The following is a 19,006-nucleotide window of genomic DNA, read 5'->3' as shown; positions in this document are numbered from 1 at the left end:
ATTTAAAGCCTCTTACCCCACAGCTGCCTTTTTTCCCCCCCGCTTTAGGTGAAAGACCTTTTAAATGTAGTGAATGTGGAAAAGCCTTTAACCAGAAGGGGGCATTACAGACCCATATGATCAAGCACACTGGTGAAAAACCCCATGCTTGTGCCTTTTGTCCTGCTGCCTTTTCTCAGAAAGGCAATCTTCAGTCACACATACAGAGAGTTCATTCAGAGGTAAATGCAATTATTCATAAAGTGGTTGGTGCTAATATACTGCATATTGGTGTTTAACCTTTCATTTTCAGTATTTAAAATGTACTGTTTGCTATTTCTGTGCGCACTGGTGCTTTCTTCAGCCAATATAGATTTTCTGCTGTAGTATAGATTCCAGTTTGTTGGCTTTTACCAGCAAATTCAGCTTGCTTAAAATAGCTTCATCTGAATAAATGGATGCTTAGGATAATTAGCAAGGCCTTCATTTACCATTGTCTTTTCGGTACATTGAAAGATTAAAACGTTGTTTCCTTTAATAGCTAAAAATGCTACTTACCTCAGTATTGAGAGAATGAGGTCTGGAATCAGGTGAAAATAAGCCAAAAACTGCGAAGTAGAAAAGGAGAAATTTCAAGCCCAAACAGCAACTTACTATCTATATATTCATAAAGTATAGATATACTATCTATATATATAAAGCACAGTTGATAATTGTCTTTGAAGAATGCATCTTGCAGCCTCTCTCAGAAGCTTTGCAGTTACAGCCAGAAAAAAATCATGAAATAAGACTTAAAAGAAAAAAAACAAACACAAAAAAAACCCACAAAACTTGGACCTCTTTATGATATATTTTTTAATGCTGATTTTTTTTTTCTTTGTGACAGACAATTTTTAATATGCCTAAGGTACTGATACAGTATAGTCTTCTGAGCAGCACTGGCTATGCAACTTTGTTCAGTAATTACTGCACTAACTTCAGTGATTTGTGGTTTGAAATACCTACAGAAAGAGACCTAGTTTTGATTTTGGAGGTATAAAGTGGTACAGGCAGCTTTTTTTTTCTTTTTGCTGCATGCAGGGTGCTTTCTCTGCTCTGTCAGAGTTAGAAGAAAGAGTTACATTCTCATTTTCGATTATTGTATTACAATGGTAGATTTATCTGATTTTTTTTTTATTTTTATTTTTTTACTATGGAACCTTCTAGTATGATAGTTTGTTATTTTTAGGATACAGTCCTTAACAGAATATTTTATATTACTTGTAGTTATATTAAATCATGTTTACACTTCATATGGGTTCGTATGACTCGTTTTCCTTATTCACAACTTCCTATACACGATAGCTATTGCTATATAAAAAACCTGCATCAGCATTAATTTCATAATTTGCATGGATTTCTTTAATATTAAAGTTTTGGGGTATCAAGCCAAGTATATTTTTCACTTTTTTGACTGTTTTGTCATAAATGCTACCTCTTGGTCACATCTCATGCAGTGTTGCATGATCCTGAGCATACATTTTAGTTACGGCTTTGGATCTTTTGTTTTTTTTTTCTTGTTGTCACTGTATTTCCTTCAAGATTGTATGCAGAACTCTAATTCTGAAACAATCACAATAAAAATTGTTACAGGTGGTGATAAAACAGGATGATTCCCACTTGGTTTATCACCATTTAATCTTATCTGTATTTTATTAGTTGATAACTGGTAACAAGACATTTCAGAAAGAGGTAGAGCTTAATATCAGAAAATAGAATTCCATATTACATTGCAAGCAGAAGAGCGTATTTTTGTTTGAAGACTTCATTGTCCCCTGCATATCTGAAAGTAGTATACTGGATCTTACTGCTATCTGACAAACTGAGGAGGGGGAGGTGAGATGTGAGCATGGTTAGAAACTGCACATTTATTTGCCTTAACTACCTCATGTCCCCTCAACCCCTTGCCCTGGAGGTCTCAAACAAGTTGTTGCTGATCACTTTCTTAGTACATTAAGCTTCCCTGTCCTTCACCATTATTTTTTCGTGCGGTCCTTAATAGCCTTTGGCCACATCTCTTTGTTTTACTCAGACCTGAAAAATGGATTTTATTTGTTCTTGGAAATTTATCAAAGACGCTTTTGCAAAAGTAAACAAAAGAGAACCAAAATCTGAAAATAAACTATCTGCATTCTTTCCCTTCATTTTTTCCCAACTTCAGTGTGTATTCAGTATGTTGTTACTTTTGCAGGCACATCTTATTTGATAAAGTTGCATTTTGTTTTTTTTTTTTGTGTGTAATGGTAGGAAATTGTAAGGAAAGAGAAGTCTGAAGCCTGATTAGCCAGATGACGTTTGTCTCGCTCTCTGTGCTTTCCAGTGTTGAGAAGTGAAGATGAGTCATGCACACAGATTACAGTTGACTTGATACCAGACTGATTCCATAACAAGATATCAGTAACTTGGAGAAATAGACCGTTTTAACTCTCATAATCCCATGGTACATTTGTTATGCAAATAAATAATGTAAAAGATAACTAGGTAGGTTTAGGGAAAATGAGTACTAAACACTTTTGTTTTCCTGAAGGTCAAGAATGGCCCTACGTACAACTGTACAGAATGTAGCTGTGTCTTCAAAAGCTTGGGTAGTTTGAATACGCATATCAGCAAGATGCACATGGGTGGTCAACAGAATTCTGCGAGCTCTTCAACAGATGTATCTCATGTTACAGCGGTAAGCTTCACTCGGTATATTATGAAAATTCCCATAAGAGTTTAATCGGGTCTATATTTTAATTCCAGTAATTATTCATGTAACTTTAGTTCTGACCTGTTGTAGGTCTTTTGTCTTTTTTTAGATTTGTCTTTTTGGAATTGATTTGCATATTGGCACAACATAGATCGGCCAAGTAAATGCAAAAAAGGATTTACAGTTTGAGGGTTTAGATGGAAATATAATGATTTTATTCTACAACTAATTAAAACATAACTCTTGTAGTTACAGATTGCGTGGGAAGGAAAGGTTTTCTTTGTATTTAATGAAACTAATTTGGAAGTTTTATTGGAACAATGAAACCTAGATTATTCCAAGTACCTAATAGCGTTAACTCATTTTCATAAATTAATTGTTGGTATAATTCTAATCTATACGGAGGAGATTCTTCTTTTTTGTGTTTCTTATAACTTGTTTTCAATGTTAGCTTCTTATTTGGCAAGATCGTAAAGGAAAAATCTTAGCTTTATTAGCAATACTGAATGTGTTTTCTTTCATTACCGAAATAAAAGAAAATGCTAAGATTCAAAAAATGCTTCTGCTTTCATTTGACTATTTTTTTAAGCCTGTGCATATTTACTACATCATAATATATTTTCTTCTTTGAAGAAAGCTTCTACCTTTTCTGCCTTTCTTCTGCTATTTCTTACCGTTTCCAACTTCAATGCTCTGAAGTTCAATGTATGACAAGTAATATCAGACTTTGAAGGGGGGGCGGATAAAATTTCAAGTTCGAGCTTTGTTATGCAGCTGTATCTTGTTGACACAAGTGTCTAGTAGTATTGTGTGGAGAACCATTTTTCTTTAGATTCCATAAAGCTGCGCTTCTATATTGCAGATGCTATTTGTCTCCAGGTTAATTCGTGGGGAGGGAGAACTAATGTGTCCTATTTACTTGAAAGTACATATAATCTATACATCTTTTTGTAGATCTTCACATTCACAAGTTTTATCTTAAAAGCAGAATGGAGAAAGATTCCTTCATACCTACCTAATGTTTGATTTCCCTGGCCAGCTGTGTTTTTTTGCTTTGTTTGGCTTGATTGAGTATTTTGCATTTGAATTGCATATTGATAATCCAGAAGTGTGTTGTCATTACCTTTGTTTCATGCATCTATCTCTGCTTGCATGAAGGCAATGAAAAATAATATCTCTGCACAATGGTATAAGCAAAACAGAAGAAAAATAATTCATTTTAAAAACAGATGCCAAGAAGTTTAATAAGGAAGAACAAAGATGACTGACATCTTAATTGTGTATTAGGAGCATTATCACTTCCATATTTAACTTTTCCTCTGAAATTGCAGATATGTAATGGTTGATTTATTTATTGCTGTAGAAAGATTCTTAGATTAGCACTAGCATTCTTACATTAGAACTGACTTCCTTATTCTGATCGCAACTTGCGGATCTTCTTTAACAACTGGTTTCCTGTATAATACTTTTCCTGTTCTAAAGTTTGTGATTTTTCTTTGTCATCCCTTGCTATGGATGTGGGGATGAGCAATGATTGTCTTAAATACATTCATTCCAAAAGTTGATGTCACCTGTATTGCTGCACTACCAAAGAATGCATTCTTTTCTGATACATAGGTGCATCTTGTAAACTTGCTTACTCCAGGGCTGTTACTTGTATTTGCAGCATCAGTGCTTTATAGCTCAGGTACGTTGCTTTCTAAAATTTGTGTTTAATATATATAAACTATGGAGCAACACTGGTGATTCTATGTGCATTCGTATCTTTCCTGTAGTCTCCTTTTTTCCTCTCTCTAGTCTCAATGCTCTAGGAAAGTGAACTGTGGTACTTACACTGTTTGGTTTTTTATTTTATTTTAATTTTTTTTGTACAAAAGCTTAAAATACTGCTTTTTATTTCTTTGTAGGACTCTGTCACCCAGCCTTTAACAACATCTCCTGCTAATCTTTTGCAACCTGTTGACAATAAATGGAAGAATGTAAGTATAGAGTTTTTTTGTTTGTTTGTTTTGTCAAGAATAGAAAGGGGAGGAACTTTACAGAATTTGGTAAACTTCCTGGTGGAAAAAAGATACACAGTTGTCCTCTGTGATAAGTTCACCTGCTGATATATGAAGGCAGACTTACTGGTGATTGCACATAGGTATTGTGGAGAGAAAAGACTTCGTGTAGGCTGCATTATTTTCAAAAGCTTTCCAACAAAGCAAGCTCCAAAGAGGAGCTGATGACCTTCTTGTCAAATTTTGAGTCAAGTGGGTAGTTCTGCCTATTTTTTTATTGAATCTGAACGTTGAAATTAGGCTTCTGTGTCATCGTGTCCTGTTTTGTGGTTCCCTCTACTTGATGCAGAGTGCTGGTTCCTCCCTGGTGGTAGGTGCCAGCTGGGAGCAATGGGTCCCCATTCCCACCTTCTTCAGAGAAGTGTCTGATAGTCTTCCCTAGCAAGTGAGAGAACTGTCTCCAATTCCATCCTTAGTCTCAGGTTCTTCAAACTAGCGTCTTCTCAAGAGAATACCTTAGTAGCTGCTGGGTGCCCAGGCAGTTTGTGTGCAACTTTGCAAAATCAGCTTCACCTTATATGTGGGGAATCTAGGAAGTCAAGCAAAGGGAAGTCTGACTTTGTAGTCTAGCAGAGAATAAACTTGAATTCTTTCCCCTTGCTAGGGTACCTTCTATTTTTAAACTAGCAACTATATGTTGTAACATGTATGGGAATTTTGAGGAAAAGGAGCATATGGCACCACCTTCAGTACAAAGATGAATCAGCAGCAATTTTCTTACATGCTTTCGAAGTCTCATTCTTTATTGTAAGACGTGCTTGTTCCCATGCCATCAGATGTGCAGCCTGGGCACATCTGGGAAGTTTGGCCCAGAAAAATGAGCCAAATTCAAAGGACAGACATTTTATTCATAATAATAGGGATTAAAACGGTTTTAATTGATACATCAGCAAAAAGCAAAATTTTTCTTGCCTCCAAAGATCCGTTTGGTCTTTTTATTTTGAGAAGAATGTTTGCATGAAAGTGAAAAGCTATATATGCACTTTGTATTTCATTCTGGCAATTTTTGCTTTTATCATTTGTCTGTTTATTATGTCCACTATTCATGATCTGTATTGAAAGATACAAGAGGAATCACCCATCAAAATTCTTGAACTATATGATGTGTTTTGTTACCAAAGAGTTTCAAGGAGCTGTATCTATTTTGCCCATCAGATAAAATATTTAATGATGACTTGATCTTCTGCTTTGCAGAAAAGGGAAAAATCTATAATTTTTTTATTAAAAAGAGAGGGAAAAGAGACTTGAGGGTTGAAACTAGATAAATTCACACTTTGAAATGACGTAGGGAATTTTAGTGTGGATAATTTACTGTTGGAGCAACTCATTGAAGTTTGTTAGCAATAGAAAGTTACCATAATAAATTGCTTAATTAAAAAAAGACTAATTTCTGGACAGTTATTTCACTTGAGGGAGTAATCGACTCAGCAGTGCAGTCTGTGTTAGTTACACAGCCAGATCAGAAAGCCTGTGATCACAAGGTTCACTATTCTAATTGAACAAATGTGGAATTACAAAGTAATGATATAATACTTCATTTTCTATGCTATTTTTAAAATTAGATATTTAAGTGTTCTAAGGGAAACCTAGAAAGAGATCTCTGAAGCTTTTCATAATTAACAGGCCAGCTTAATGGTAACAAACTTCATATGCATACATGTATTTTTCAAAAAAGATAACCTCAGTGAGACTATATATATACTGCTGTTTAATACGTGAACACGCTGTCTAAATACATGTAATTTTGAAGATGATGTTGAGCTAATTCCTTCATTAGCAATTTTTTTTCTTGTGTTAAAACCTGGGAGAATTTTATTTTGGTCTAGGCTTCCCTGCATTCTGTTTCATGAAAAAGGGCAGTCTTTTCAAAGAGCTGTTTCAGTCCTTAACAACATGCTTTGCTTCAGTTCCTGTTTGTTACTGTGAAAATGTCTTATAACATGTCATATTTTTGTAAAATACTTACTGAAATGCTTATATTTTTTTTTTTGTTAAATTGGAATCTGAAAAGTTTTTCCATCTGTCCCACTGGTGAGGTGAAAAAAGATGAACTAATTATAATAGCAACAAAATAGCAAGTGTTACTCTGTTGCTTGTATGCAAGAAAAATGAGAGAAGGGTTTGTTTTATATTGTCTCATGCAAAGACGTGAAATTCATTAAATTCTCAGAACTCAATTGAAAGTTGGAATCAAGCTGATTTTTCTTTATACGTGTCTTTGGAACCATTCTCAAATGTGGTGACAATGCCATTTTAACTGTCTTGTGTAATGTGTCAATATAAAGAAAATCTTGGGGAGTTTTCAGATTGAAAGAAATATTACATGTGTGAAGCCTGAGATTTGTTCTTTGTCAAAAATGATCTAAAGGATATAGTGTTTTGTATATGCGTTTGTGCCTGGAAGTGATTACTTTTGGGGAAGGGAAATATTAAAAACAAATATCCAGTGTGCTCCAAGGAACAGAATTACAGGGCCAGCCACTATATGAATACGTATTTATTTTTTGCAGTAAAATGATTAAAAGCGTTTGTTTCAATAATGGTATACTTGTGCAGTGTGTTTCAAGAAAGAGAAGTTCATAAATGAAAGAGAACTGAATACCTTTGTGATTCTAAAAAGAAACACCAAGTTTTTAAATCTTTTTTCTTCATTTGTTACTAAGTTAGCTTAAGGATGCAATTATCAAATCAGAACGGAAAAAAATTGATTTTTAGACTAAGATTTTTTTTGAGTATTTGAACACAGCTCCATGTATATTTAAACTTTCAGAGTATAAACAGTTTCGTTTAAAGCTCAGATTTAGAAGATTGAAAGTTGGAAGCAAACAAGTTAGTAGTTTGATTGTTCTGAAGGGTTTCAGTGTAACAACACTAATTATTTAATACAAAAATCTCAGCTAGTAGAACTTCTCTTTTCTAAAGGACTTTAGTTAAATGTGAATTATAAAAAGACAACCATATCAGCGTCATGTATCTGTTTTGTACTTTTCATGTGGCCTCTCCATGTGGAATTCAGTAATTGATCCCTGTGTTTTGTAAACTGGTTGAAGGTTCAGTAGTTGCTACAAACTTAATTCAAGCTTTAAGCTTACAGTTATGCATCTTGGGAAGAAGTCCAAAAAAACGGAGTAAGAAGACCTTAAGTAGCAGATCTGTGTGAAGTAGTCTGATAAAAGTCCTTGTAGTGGACAGTTAACAGACGTTTCACATAAGGGAGCCTGAACAGGTAAGTTCATATATACATTTCATCTTCCATTACAAATATACTGCTGTATATTTCAGGCCACGCATTTCCGGTCTCCGCTTCTTCAGCAGACAGAAAACCAGGTGTCTTCAGCTACTGCTAATCAGGGACAACAGGCTGTAACTGATGTCATCCAGCAGCTCCTTGAGTTATCAGAACCAGGTCCTGTAGAAAATAACCAGCCTCAACAACCTGGTCAGCAGCTCAGCATTGCTGTGGGGATCAATAGAGATATTTTGCAGGTCAGAGCTGTGTGTGATAACATCTTTACATTTCAATGTTTTTTCTTGTTTTTATTTTAGTGAAACTTTGTTTCAGTATTTTCAATGACAGCAATCCGCCTGTATTTCGAAATGATTTATCAGTCAAGAGAGAATAGTAAAGATCTAACGAACAGGAATGGAAAATGCCAGGATACTGTTTTATATAATGTTACAAAACGAAGGTTACAAAGATTGATTACATGGCCTAGAGGAAAGCTGTGAGTGTACACACCTATTCATGGACATTTTACCCTTTGACTTTTTATCTCTTGCCTAGAAGCAGCTTTTGACACGTCCTTAAGTTACGATTCTTAAAGTGTAGCCATATTTAATAGGGAAAAATATTTTTATCTAGTTAAAAAATGAGAGTGTCTCTGGGCCTTTATCCTGATCTAATTAATATGGGCTATTGGAATTTTTCTTACCTGTGCAAATTCCTTCCTGGGTTGTGTTTTGTCTAACCCATTATTCCGTCCTTGGTAATGGCAATAGGAAATGCTGAGTAGTATGGAAGAGTAGTTGGGCAGTAGTTCAACTATCTATGCTTCTTTTGCACCCTCCTCTGCATTAAAGACACAAACAGGATGGAACGGGGCAGAGAGTGTTTTTCTTTAGCGTTGGTGGTAGCCTGCTAACCTTTAAGCTATTCCTTATCTCTAACCTTTTAAGAACCACTTGAATTTTTTTGGAAGACCTGAACGTTACATGTAGCTCTTTGCAGGTTCACTATGTTACCTGTGCTGTGTTCCCTAATGTCTGGAAGGTTGTGTGTAGTTGCAGCAAATTACAATACAAAATATAACTATACTCTTGATAGCTATCAAAAAACAAACAAAAAGACGACAACAACACACATGGGAAGTATGAGCATTTAACACCTTAAACATATTGTACAAAATAAAAATGTTTTCTTTCAAGTGATCAAATGTCTGCAGTCTTACTGAAATGTGTTTGAGGTCTTTGATCCAGAATCTTCTCATACGTGATAGTATCCATGAAAGTGCCTCCACTTCAGTCCCTTCAGGTGTGCATGAAATGAGTGCATTGCTCTTGTCTCAGTCAGAGGGTTATCAATCATATGTTAACAGAGAACTTTTCCAGGTCTTTCTTTGACGTAGCAGTCTTTCTTTTTGATTATACAATCTATGGCTTCTCCCTAAGCTAATGGGCTTCAAATTGACTGTTTATGGGAAACTATCCTCTTATGTAGTGTAGGTATAAGACATAGTGGTATATTTCTGGCAAATGTTTGATTTTATAGAGACAACTGGCACTTTTCTGAAAGGTAAGTCCTTTAATTATATTTGTGTTACATCTTCTAAATAGCAGTCTGACAAAAATTGGTGCAGCTGGAGAATGCTTGTTTCCTAGTGTAAAAGTTTTGTTCTCTTCTAGCAAGCCTTAGAGAACAGTGGGCTGTCTTCAATTCCTGTCTCTGCACATTCTACTGACTGCAGCCAAGCTAAGACTCCTGGGACCCAGGATCAGAACCCAGATGTCCAGACTCTCTCAAATCATCAGACTGACTCTAATAATGCAGAACAAGATAAGGAGCAAGAGAGTACAGATAAACTGGATAAAAAAGAAAAAAAGGTTATTAAGAAAAAATCGCCATTTTTACCTGGTAATGTTGCCACTGTTTGATACTTTTTGTGCTGTAAAGACTACAGTATTTTTGGGGGTGTTGATGACTTTATAAAGGAATTTCCCAAAACATTGCAGATCAGTTACAGACTTCATCGACTTTTATCTAAAATACAGTATTTGTATAAGCTATGATCAATGTAATTTATAACTTTTATACTAAAAACCTTATGGAGTAGCAATAACTGAAGTTACACTATTAAATATTCTGGATTTAGATCAGTGGAATTTTTGGAAAAGGACAGAAAATAGAAATCTTCTTCCCTGTTTCTCATATCATCCTTCTTTGAGGAGGATTGGGATTTCATGGTGTGTCCCAGAGCAGAGGGTTCTTGCAAGCTCTCCTTTTCCTCTTTTGGAAATGAGGCCTCACAGGGACGCAAGTACAATGCTGTTGCCTCATACAGATCATCACTGATGTTGCATGTCTAAGTCTGTAACCTGAAACTAGTGATTGAGCTGTAAATTTGTGTTCACAACTGTACAGGCTCTACTGGGCTGATATGAAATTCCGGTGTATCTGCTGAACAGCTCTGCCTTTATATCATTGGTCCAAATGCAACCCATATTACTTGTAAACACACCTGTAACTTTCCTTTCAGTTGTTCACTTCTTGTATGGCAGCTGTATCTGTATCATAAATTGAACTGGAAATAGAGATAAACATAGAACAGTGTACTTTGAGCCTGAAAGAGTCCTTAGATGAGAACTGTGAGGGATTCATAGCTTTCTTGAATATGGATAAGAGAGTGCCATGTAAAGTAACCCCTCCAGTGAGATACGTAAGTCTTTAGTACTTAAAATAATTTGTAGGTGTTGTTATGGAGGAGTTACATTTACTGTTGAACAATTTTGTGTTAGACGTGGTATTTATAAGTTAACTGGTATATTATACTGCATTATGCCTACATTTGAAGTGGCATTCAAGCTGCATTGTTTCTTGTTATTCTGTGAAATCAGACATTTCTTAGCTTCATTTTTCTTTTCTCTCCTTTCTTCCTTTTCAGTAGCATAAAAATCTTTGAATTTCAACAGGATTTTGTTTTTCATTCCAGCCCGTCACTACTTTTGTGAAGTAGAATGCATCTGATTGAGAAGTTAATTGTCTACAGAGTGTGTTGTAGTGGCATCTGCAAAATGTGTTTGTGTTCTTTTTGATTACTTAGTATAATGGTGTCAGTATAGTGGAACTTATAAAACAAAACTGTTAAAATACTTCAAACAAATTAAATTTGGTTTTGTTTCTTATTTCAGGTTCTATACGTGAAGAAAATGGAATAAGGTGGCATGTTTGTCCATACTGCTCTAAAGAATTTAAAAAACCAAGTGATTTAGTGCGCCACATTCGCATTCATACCCATGAGAAGCCATTCAAGTGTCCCCAGTGTTTCCGTGCATTTGCCGTTAAGAGTACTCTCACAGCACACATAAAAACACACACTGGCATTAAAGCTTTCAAGTGCCAATTTTGTATGAAATGCTTTTCCACCTCAGGGAGTTTAAAAGTTCACATTCGTCTACATACAGGTAAGGTCTCAAAACTGTTGGTGTGTTTTCGATAATGTGGGTGAGGCTTCGAACAAATGCGTACAATGTGAAGTGCTTAGTGTCTATCATGCTGTTGATACCTGCCGTAGAATAAATCGATATCTGCCGTAGAATAAATCGATATCTGCCGTAGAATAAATCGATATCTGCCGTAGAATAAATCGATATCTGCCGTAGAATAAATCGATATCTGCCGTAGAATAAATCGATATCTGCCGTAGAATAAATCGATATCTGCCGTAGAATAAATCGATATCTGCCGTAGAATAAATCGATATCTGCCGTAGAATAAATCGATATCTGCCGTAGAATAAATCGATATCTGCCGTAGAATAAATCGATATCTGCCGTAGAATAAATCGATATCTGCCGTAGAATAAATCGATATCTGCCGTAGAATAAATCGATATCTGCCGTAGAATAAATCGATATCTGCCGTAGAATAAATCGATATCTGCCGTAGAATAAATCGATATCTGCCGTAGAATAAATCGATATCTGCCGTAGAATAAATCGATATCTGCCGTAGAATAAATCGATATCTGCCGTAGAATAAATCGATATCTGCCGTAGAATAAATCGATATCTGCCGTAGAATAAATCGATATCTGCCGTAGAATAAATCGATATCTGCCGTAGAATAAATCGATATCTGCCGTAGAATAAATCGATATCTGCCGTAGAATAAATCGATATCTGCCGTAGAATAAATCGATATCTGCCGTAGAATAAATCGATATCTGCCGTAGAATAAATCGATATCTGCCGTAGAATAAATCGATATCTGCCGTAGAATAAATCGATATCTGCCGTAGAATAAATCGATATCTGCCGTAGAATAAATCGATATCTGCCGTAGAATAAATCGATATCTGCCGTAGAATAAATCGATATCTGCCGTAGAATAAATCACTTTCATTGTCTTAAATGATGAACTTAAAATTTCTGTCTTAGCTCTCTAGAGTTTCATGGCTTTGAAATTTTGGGCTTACAGAAAAGCCGTGGGCATTTAGTTTTCTGATGATGTGTCAGCTGTTGTTCCCTTTTAATATCAATTTATGAATGTATTTAATGATGCTTTCTAGAGAATCGTACACTTAGACTTTGAGTTCTAATTTTACTTATTTACAGTTACCTTATTTACTCTGTATCTTTTATTTCCCCTTCTTTACACTCGTCAATAATTTCATAGTATCTCTCAGGATTATTTACTTCCTATTTTATCTTCTGCAATAAGGTGTTGCATGGTGCTTTCACCAAAGTACCTGTTTTAAATATCTTGCGTTGCATACAGTAAAACTCTTCTCATTTGGTATTTGTTTACATCATATATGATAGCTTCAAGATCTATGGCTCAGCTTCTATTTTCTGCATAGATTGAAATGAATTTTCCGCTCTTGATGGACTACTTTGTCATTTTCTACTTTTTCATTCTTTGTTTGTGCTGCTAAATAAACTTTCAGCCAGATACTCATAAATATGAAACTTTCACTTCTGTTCACATATTTTAATTCTGCAAGATATGGTTTCTTATTGACTTCTGTAAAAATGTTTGTAGCAAAGTTCTTTTCCTGTGTCATTTATTGGCTACGCGCATTTGGTCTTCAGTGTTTTGTGATCTAACACCTTTAGTCCATTGAAATGTCAGCGTTGTGTTCATCTGCAGAAATCCAACCTATTCAAAGTTTGCTTAAAGACTACATAATTCCATGTTCATGGAACTCCAGCATGTAACTCCTATTGGAGATGGACATTTACTTCTTTCTCTGCCTATCAGGTTAGGGCTTGCAGGGTTAAGCTAAAGGGTTGTCTAGCTCTCTGTGCTGTCTCTGATGCAGACCTGCTGAAGAGGAGAAGCCTACAGTAAAGCTTCTTCGCAGTGTACAACTAGTTTCCACTGCTCTTTTGGGGCTGAGCGTTTTATGAAGCAGGCCACACCTTTATGTTAAGCAACACTGTCAATTTTTGTTTCAGGAACTTAGCTAATTGATTTTGAATCCATGTGAACTTACTGCCAGATAGACCATTATGAATTCAAATGTTGAGCTATATGTTAAGTGAAGTAACTTCTATTGTCCTCAGTATTCTGCCCAGTAGTTTCATTTGGTGTTTCTGAGTTACTGTATTGTGAAGAGCAGCAGTTTGATCTTATTTCTTGCACATATTTTCCACTGATTTTCTTTGTGGCACCTAGCCATGTTTCCTAGCCCTGTAAGTCTGAGATTTCCCCTTGAACAAAAGCTGAATGTTCATCAGCTTTGCCTGTCTCTGTAACTTAGTAAGTTCTCCAGTATGCGTTCCAAGGAGACCGTGTGTCCAGAACTGAATATTCCTGTTCAAAATACTACTGGATTTTGCAGTGAGAAAGTCATCCTTTAAAAATTCCCATTGACATGCTTATTTGGCTGTCATCAAACACTGCTGACATTTCAGAGACAGAGTCAGAATTTCTTGAAACTTTTACAATGTTCATCTTTTTCATACTATTAGGTATCATTTGTCTGCGTGTTCGCTGATTCTTTTTTTCTCAATTTTCTCTGACCTGGTATCTGCAATTTTTTGATAGCTTCTGGCACCTTTTGAAAATTGCTGTCTTTTTCCTGTTATAAACAGCTAGTAATTTGGCAATTTTATATTTACTGTTGATTGGATTTTATTGATGTTCTCTGAAAGCATATTTAACAGTGAACACCTGGGTAGAAAGCAAAACAGAAAATGCAGAAAAGAATCTGTATACCAAAACTACGTTTCTGGGGAAGTAGAAATAAAATCAGAAACTAATTTTTTTAATCTTTTTGCAGGTGTTAGGCCTTTTGCTTGTCCTCACTGTGACAAAAAATTTAGAACATCAGGCCACCGGAAAACTCATATAGCTTCACATTTTAAACACACGGAACTAAGAAAGCTGCGACATCAACGTAAACCTGCAAAAGTTCGAGTAGGAAAAACAAATGTCCCTGTACCAGACATCCCTTTGCAAGAGCCCATACTCATCACTGATTTAGGTAAAGAGTGAGTAAATCTGTGTTTGCCTGTAAACATGAAATTTGGATTTCACTGGGAAACAAAGGTCACAGTTTAATCAAGCAAACACAATTAGACCTTACTCAGAAATATGTACTTTTGAGATTAGTCATCAGATAAACTAATAAACTTAGCTTCAGAAAAGCACTGTATTTCATAGTTTGCTTGAAACTCTCCTGTGCTTTCTGAGTTAATAAGAAGTCTTTTATTTACAGAGAAGTTGTATAAGCCATAGAAATAAGTGTATGCATTTTTACCTTATGTTACTTGGACTTTAGCTTAACTACTGTTAGACATTTGATATAGAAAAGGTGGCATACAGTCTTAGATTTTTCTTGAGTCAATCACGTTTATTCTAATTACATATATTTAATATGCCAGTGTTACAGATTTTAGTGCATTTGGTATAATTGTGACCTCAACTAAATTAGAGATAATATTTCAATAAAGGGCAGAATAGTTTTTGAACATACTACAGATAAATCATATAGTTCTTTTAATTCTGTTGTAGAAGAATTATTACATCATTATGTAAAACCACTTTTTGGAACAAGGTAAGTTGTCTCACAGCTCAATCAAGATATGTTATGTCCATCAGAAGTCAGTGTAGTGGGCAGGTTATTTACTCTCCATTGTTGTTTGATTCAACAGTCTGGTAACCCCTACCTTGTCTGTTGTATAGTCAGCATTATGTAGTAGAAAATTGGTAATATATTTATCCTAAAATCTTTAAAAATCCACTTGTTTTCATTGCTTCCAAGAATTACTGTATGCAAGAGTAATTGTTTATTTGGTGTCTGATATAAGACGTAAATTTTCAAAGAGTAGCAGCAAGGCTTAATCTGAAAGCTTCAGATACTCAGATTCTACAACCTTTCTTTCTTGAGCGAACCCAGGAGCAGGTACAGTCATTTTTCTTGATTTTGAAGGAAAAAAACACTACAATAAAATTAAGATCTCTGCAGTGAAATTGCAATAGGCAGGGAGATGGAAGTAATATTAATGACAAAAAAAAAAAAAGAGAAATACTATAAAAGCCCAGAGCAGAGCAGGCTGAGAGGAGGCCTCATGGTCACCTGCAGCTCCCTCACGAGGGGAGCGGAGGGGCAGGCGCTGAGCTCTGCTCTCAGGGGACAGCGACAGGACCCGAGGGAACAGCATGGAGCTGGGACAGGGGAGGGTCAGGCTGGGCGTTAGGGAAAGGTTCCTCACCAAGAGGATGGTCGGACACTGGGACAGGCTCCCGAGAGATGTGGTCATGGCACCGAGCTGCTGGAGTTCAAGAAGTGTTTGGACAACATGGTCTGACTTTTAGGTAGTCCTGTGTGGAGCCAAGAGTTGGACTCAGGAATCTCGTGGGTCCCTTCCAACTCAGGATATTGTATGATTCTCATTACTGTTGCTTAAGAATGTCAGAAGAATTTTTCTGGGAGAAGATATTCTTCCTAGACTGAGTTAGCTGGGGAACATAAAGGAAATTTTGATTTACATATACACATACAGAAATATATATATATATATATATATAAAAAACATATATATACATACACTTATTCAAATCACAGCCTGATAAACCTAATCTCTTTTTGATGTTGCTGCAACCTCTCATCAAAAAGTAGAAAGTTTTCTTTCCTTATCTTCTACCCTTTTCAAATATATTTGGAAGTCAGCAGAAACCCATTGGACTTTCCTTTCTGAATATGAAATACAGGGTTAGACTAAGCAGTTTGAAGAAGGAAAAATAGCATTAAGGGCTTTTTTTGGTGAGTATTTAGTATCACAAAGGTATCCTTTGCTGCTTTATTGAAGCTGCATCATTCATCAGTCTTTCATACTAGTGTTGTGATGAGTACTTTTGCATTCAGATGTGTGAATGACAGTGAGCTTGTTTACTTGAGAGCTCTGCTACTGTTCCCATTCTGTTACAATGTTTGGAATGATGGCCTTATGTTGACTGCTTCTGAGACAGATACTCTTCTATTAGCAGTTGGATGTTTAGTAGCAGAAACACTTACGTGATTTTCCAGAACTACCCTTAACTGGCTTCAGGGTACAATGTGTAAAGAGTCTTTGTTTAAATAAGCCATCTTTGATTCTTTTTTCCCCCCAATAAATATTTGGAGTTACCCAGAAAATTAGCAAGCCTGCTGATTAGGCAGAGTAGATCATATAAAAATAAAATATTTTAAAGTCGATTTTATATCCTTTAAGTAAGGCTGTTACATATCATGGCAAACTAATTTTCACATGAGATACATATTAAATATGTCATGTTGTAATATATATGTGGGTACATTAAATGTTATGTGGATAAGATGGAGGTAGGAAAAACAAAGCATCTGATCGGCAGTGAATTCATAACAGTTGACTTTCTTTAAAATTGATTTTTATTTTGGATATATGTGAGGCTTAATGTAATGAGGTTGACCTATGGATTAAAAAAAATCAACAGTCAGATAGCATGCATGATACAGTGTGTATAATGCAAAGTAGATGAATATATATAATCTCAAATAGGTGCTGAAAATGTGCTAATTTTCTTATATTCTTTTGTACCAAAAGTCTAGGTGTAAGTTTTTTATTTTTTTTTCAAATACTAGCTTTCCAGATTACTGCAACTTTGGAATATCTTTTATCAATTATTTTTTCCTTTGTGTTTTTATGTGTAGGTCTTATCCAGCCAATCCCAAGGAATAGCCAGTTCTTCCAAAATTATTTTAACAACAATTTTGTGAGTGATGCAGACAGACCATATAAGTGTTTTTATTGCCATCGAGCCTATAAAAAATCTTGTCATCTTAAACAACATATCAGGTAAAATAAATATGAAGGGGGAAGGAAATGTACACAATAACAAATCTTATGGAAAAGTATGAAATTTACATATTGGTCACTGAAAAGGCTTCTTTTTGTTGTTTTAATTGTCTTTAAGCAGTGAACCATTGATAACTGATTTTTCTGGTAATGTTGAAGGAGATTTTGCACTAATTTGTGCCCGTGCACAGTTCTAGCAGTACGCATGGTTGTGTTTACCTTGCAGTTCATTAACAGTAGAATTCTTTTTTTTCCTAAATGGTATATAGAAAACTGCAAGCGTTGCACGCAAGTTCTTGTAATAATTTTGTAAATGCATACTCCAAATCGTCTGCTTTGTATGTAGCTGCTATTATTTGAGAAGGAAATCAGTCTCGTGTTGTTTTCTAGTTTCTATGTACTGAACCTAAAAATTTAGGCTTACAATGTAATCACGTAAACATTCTTGGGGTCTCCTGGTTCCTTCAAGTTCTGTTCAAGTTCCATAGTGTGGGTATTTGTTAAAACCCTAAAGCCATGGAGTTATAGAAAAAATTGAGGTCTGAGGGGTGCTAGTGGATGTAACTAGTATAACCTTCTTTTTGAAAGAAGAGCTAGCTTCAAAGTTAGAGCTTCAAAGTTAGATCAGGTTGCTCCAAGCCTTGACAACGTTTTGTGGGCCAAATAACTGCAAGAGAAGACGTGGGGGGAAGAAAAAAGTCATGATTACTGTAACCTAAGTAAAGATTCCTTGCAAGCAGGTGGTGATCTGCTTACATCTGCAATGTGAGCGCTACATGATTTTCGTACTTTCTCTAATTTAAATTGAGATATGTAGATCTGTCTATCGTACTCTTCTTTACTATGGCATCTGGTGTGGTGGTCATAGACTTCTGAAAGTACTATAATCATAAACCATCCCTAACTTTCCCCAGTTCCAGCTGGTTATTTTATTAAATCCTGGTTCTTTTATCTTCCATTTGCTAGCATTCACACTGTCCTTCTCCTAGCTCTCACTCCTCAGAAACTATAGTTGTAACTTTAAAAATTCTCATTTCACTCTGCTCCATTTCCTAACTTGTCATTCAGTCTGTGTTACATCCCAGTGGAGTCTTAAAGGGAAACTCTATCTCTGGAAGGAAGGAAGGATTTATTGAGCAGGAGATTTAGTATTTAGTATTTATAATTTAGTATATTAGGAGTATTCAGAAGTGGGAAACTCTCTCACCTATAGTAACATACTAACACTGTTTTCACATAGCAGTCTGAAGTACTAGTTATACCGTGCTTTTTTTCAGGGAGTGTTCAGGATGGACATAGTTCTGTTCCCAAAACTTAGCTTCTAGAAAATTGGCTGCAGATTGTAGTTACTTAAAACGTAGTTGTTAGTGAACCGTAGCAGATGTATTAGAGACAAAAAAGCCCTCTTTATTGTTGAAATTCAGTCAAAGGTATCCAAGACTTTCATTAAGAGATTGCCAGAGTAGCAGTTAATATGTGCAGAATAATATATTTTTCTCTGAATTTCTGGGGACATCGGTTTAGCTAGAATGAGCAGACTGCATGTGAATGATATTATCTTAGTCTAAAGAGCGTATTCAGTTCAACCCAAATGGCTTAATTCAGGCAAAGTCTGACCAGAAAAGGCGGCTGGAATGCAGAACATGGTGAAAGCCGTGAAGACAATATTGCGTCTGGCCCTGCCAATGATGACATGCAGGAC

At 35.6% G+C, this 19,006-nt stretch overlaps 1 protein-coding gene across 6 annotated transcripts in view; it reads left to right on the top strand.

The window, feature by feature from the left end:
- ZNF236 (zinc finger protein 236) overlaps nucleotides 1–19,006 on the top strand; it is a 75,115-nt gene that overhangs the window by 23,071 nt on the left and 33,038 nt on the right. For all 6 annotated transcript variants that reach the window (XM_066992717.1, XM_048079259.2, XM_048079256.2 and 3 more), the window contains exons 6-13: nucleotides 49–221; nucleotides 2,546–2,692; nucleotides 4,615–4,686; nucleotides 8,050–8,253; nucleotides 9,670–9,898; nucleotides 11,173–11,445; nucleotides 14,268–14,471; nucleotides 17,160–17,304. In XM_066992717.1, coding sequence (XP_066848818.1) covers nucleotides 49–221; nucleotides 2,546–2,692; nucleotides 4,615–4,686; nucleotides 8,050–8,253; nucleotides 9,670–9,898; nucleotides 11,173–11,445; nucleotides 14,268–14,471; nucleotides 17,160–17,304 — 1,447 coding nt within the window. The remainder of the gene's footprint in view (nucleotides 1–48; nucleotides 222–2,545; nucleotides 2,693–4,614; nucleotides 4,687–8,049; nucleotides 8,254–9,669; nucleotides 9,899–11,172; nucleotides 11,446–14,267; nucleotides 14,472–17,159; nucleotides 17,305–19,006) is intronic.

The sequence above is a fragment of the Anser cygnoides genome, chromosome 2 (genome assembly GCF_040182565.1).
Source record: "Anser cygnoides isolate HZ-2024a breed goose chromosome 2, Taihu_goose_T2T_genome, whole genome shotgun sequence".
Lineage (NCBI taxonomy): Eukaryota > Metazoa > Chordata > Aves > Anseriformes > Anatidae > Anser > Anser cygnoides.
Note: the sequence above shows the minus strand (reverse complement) of the source record. Positions and strands in the feature narration are given on the sequence as shown.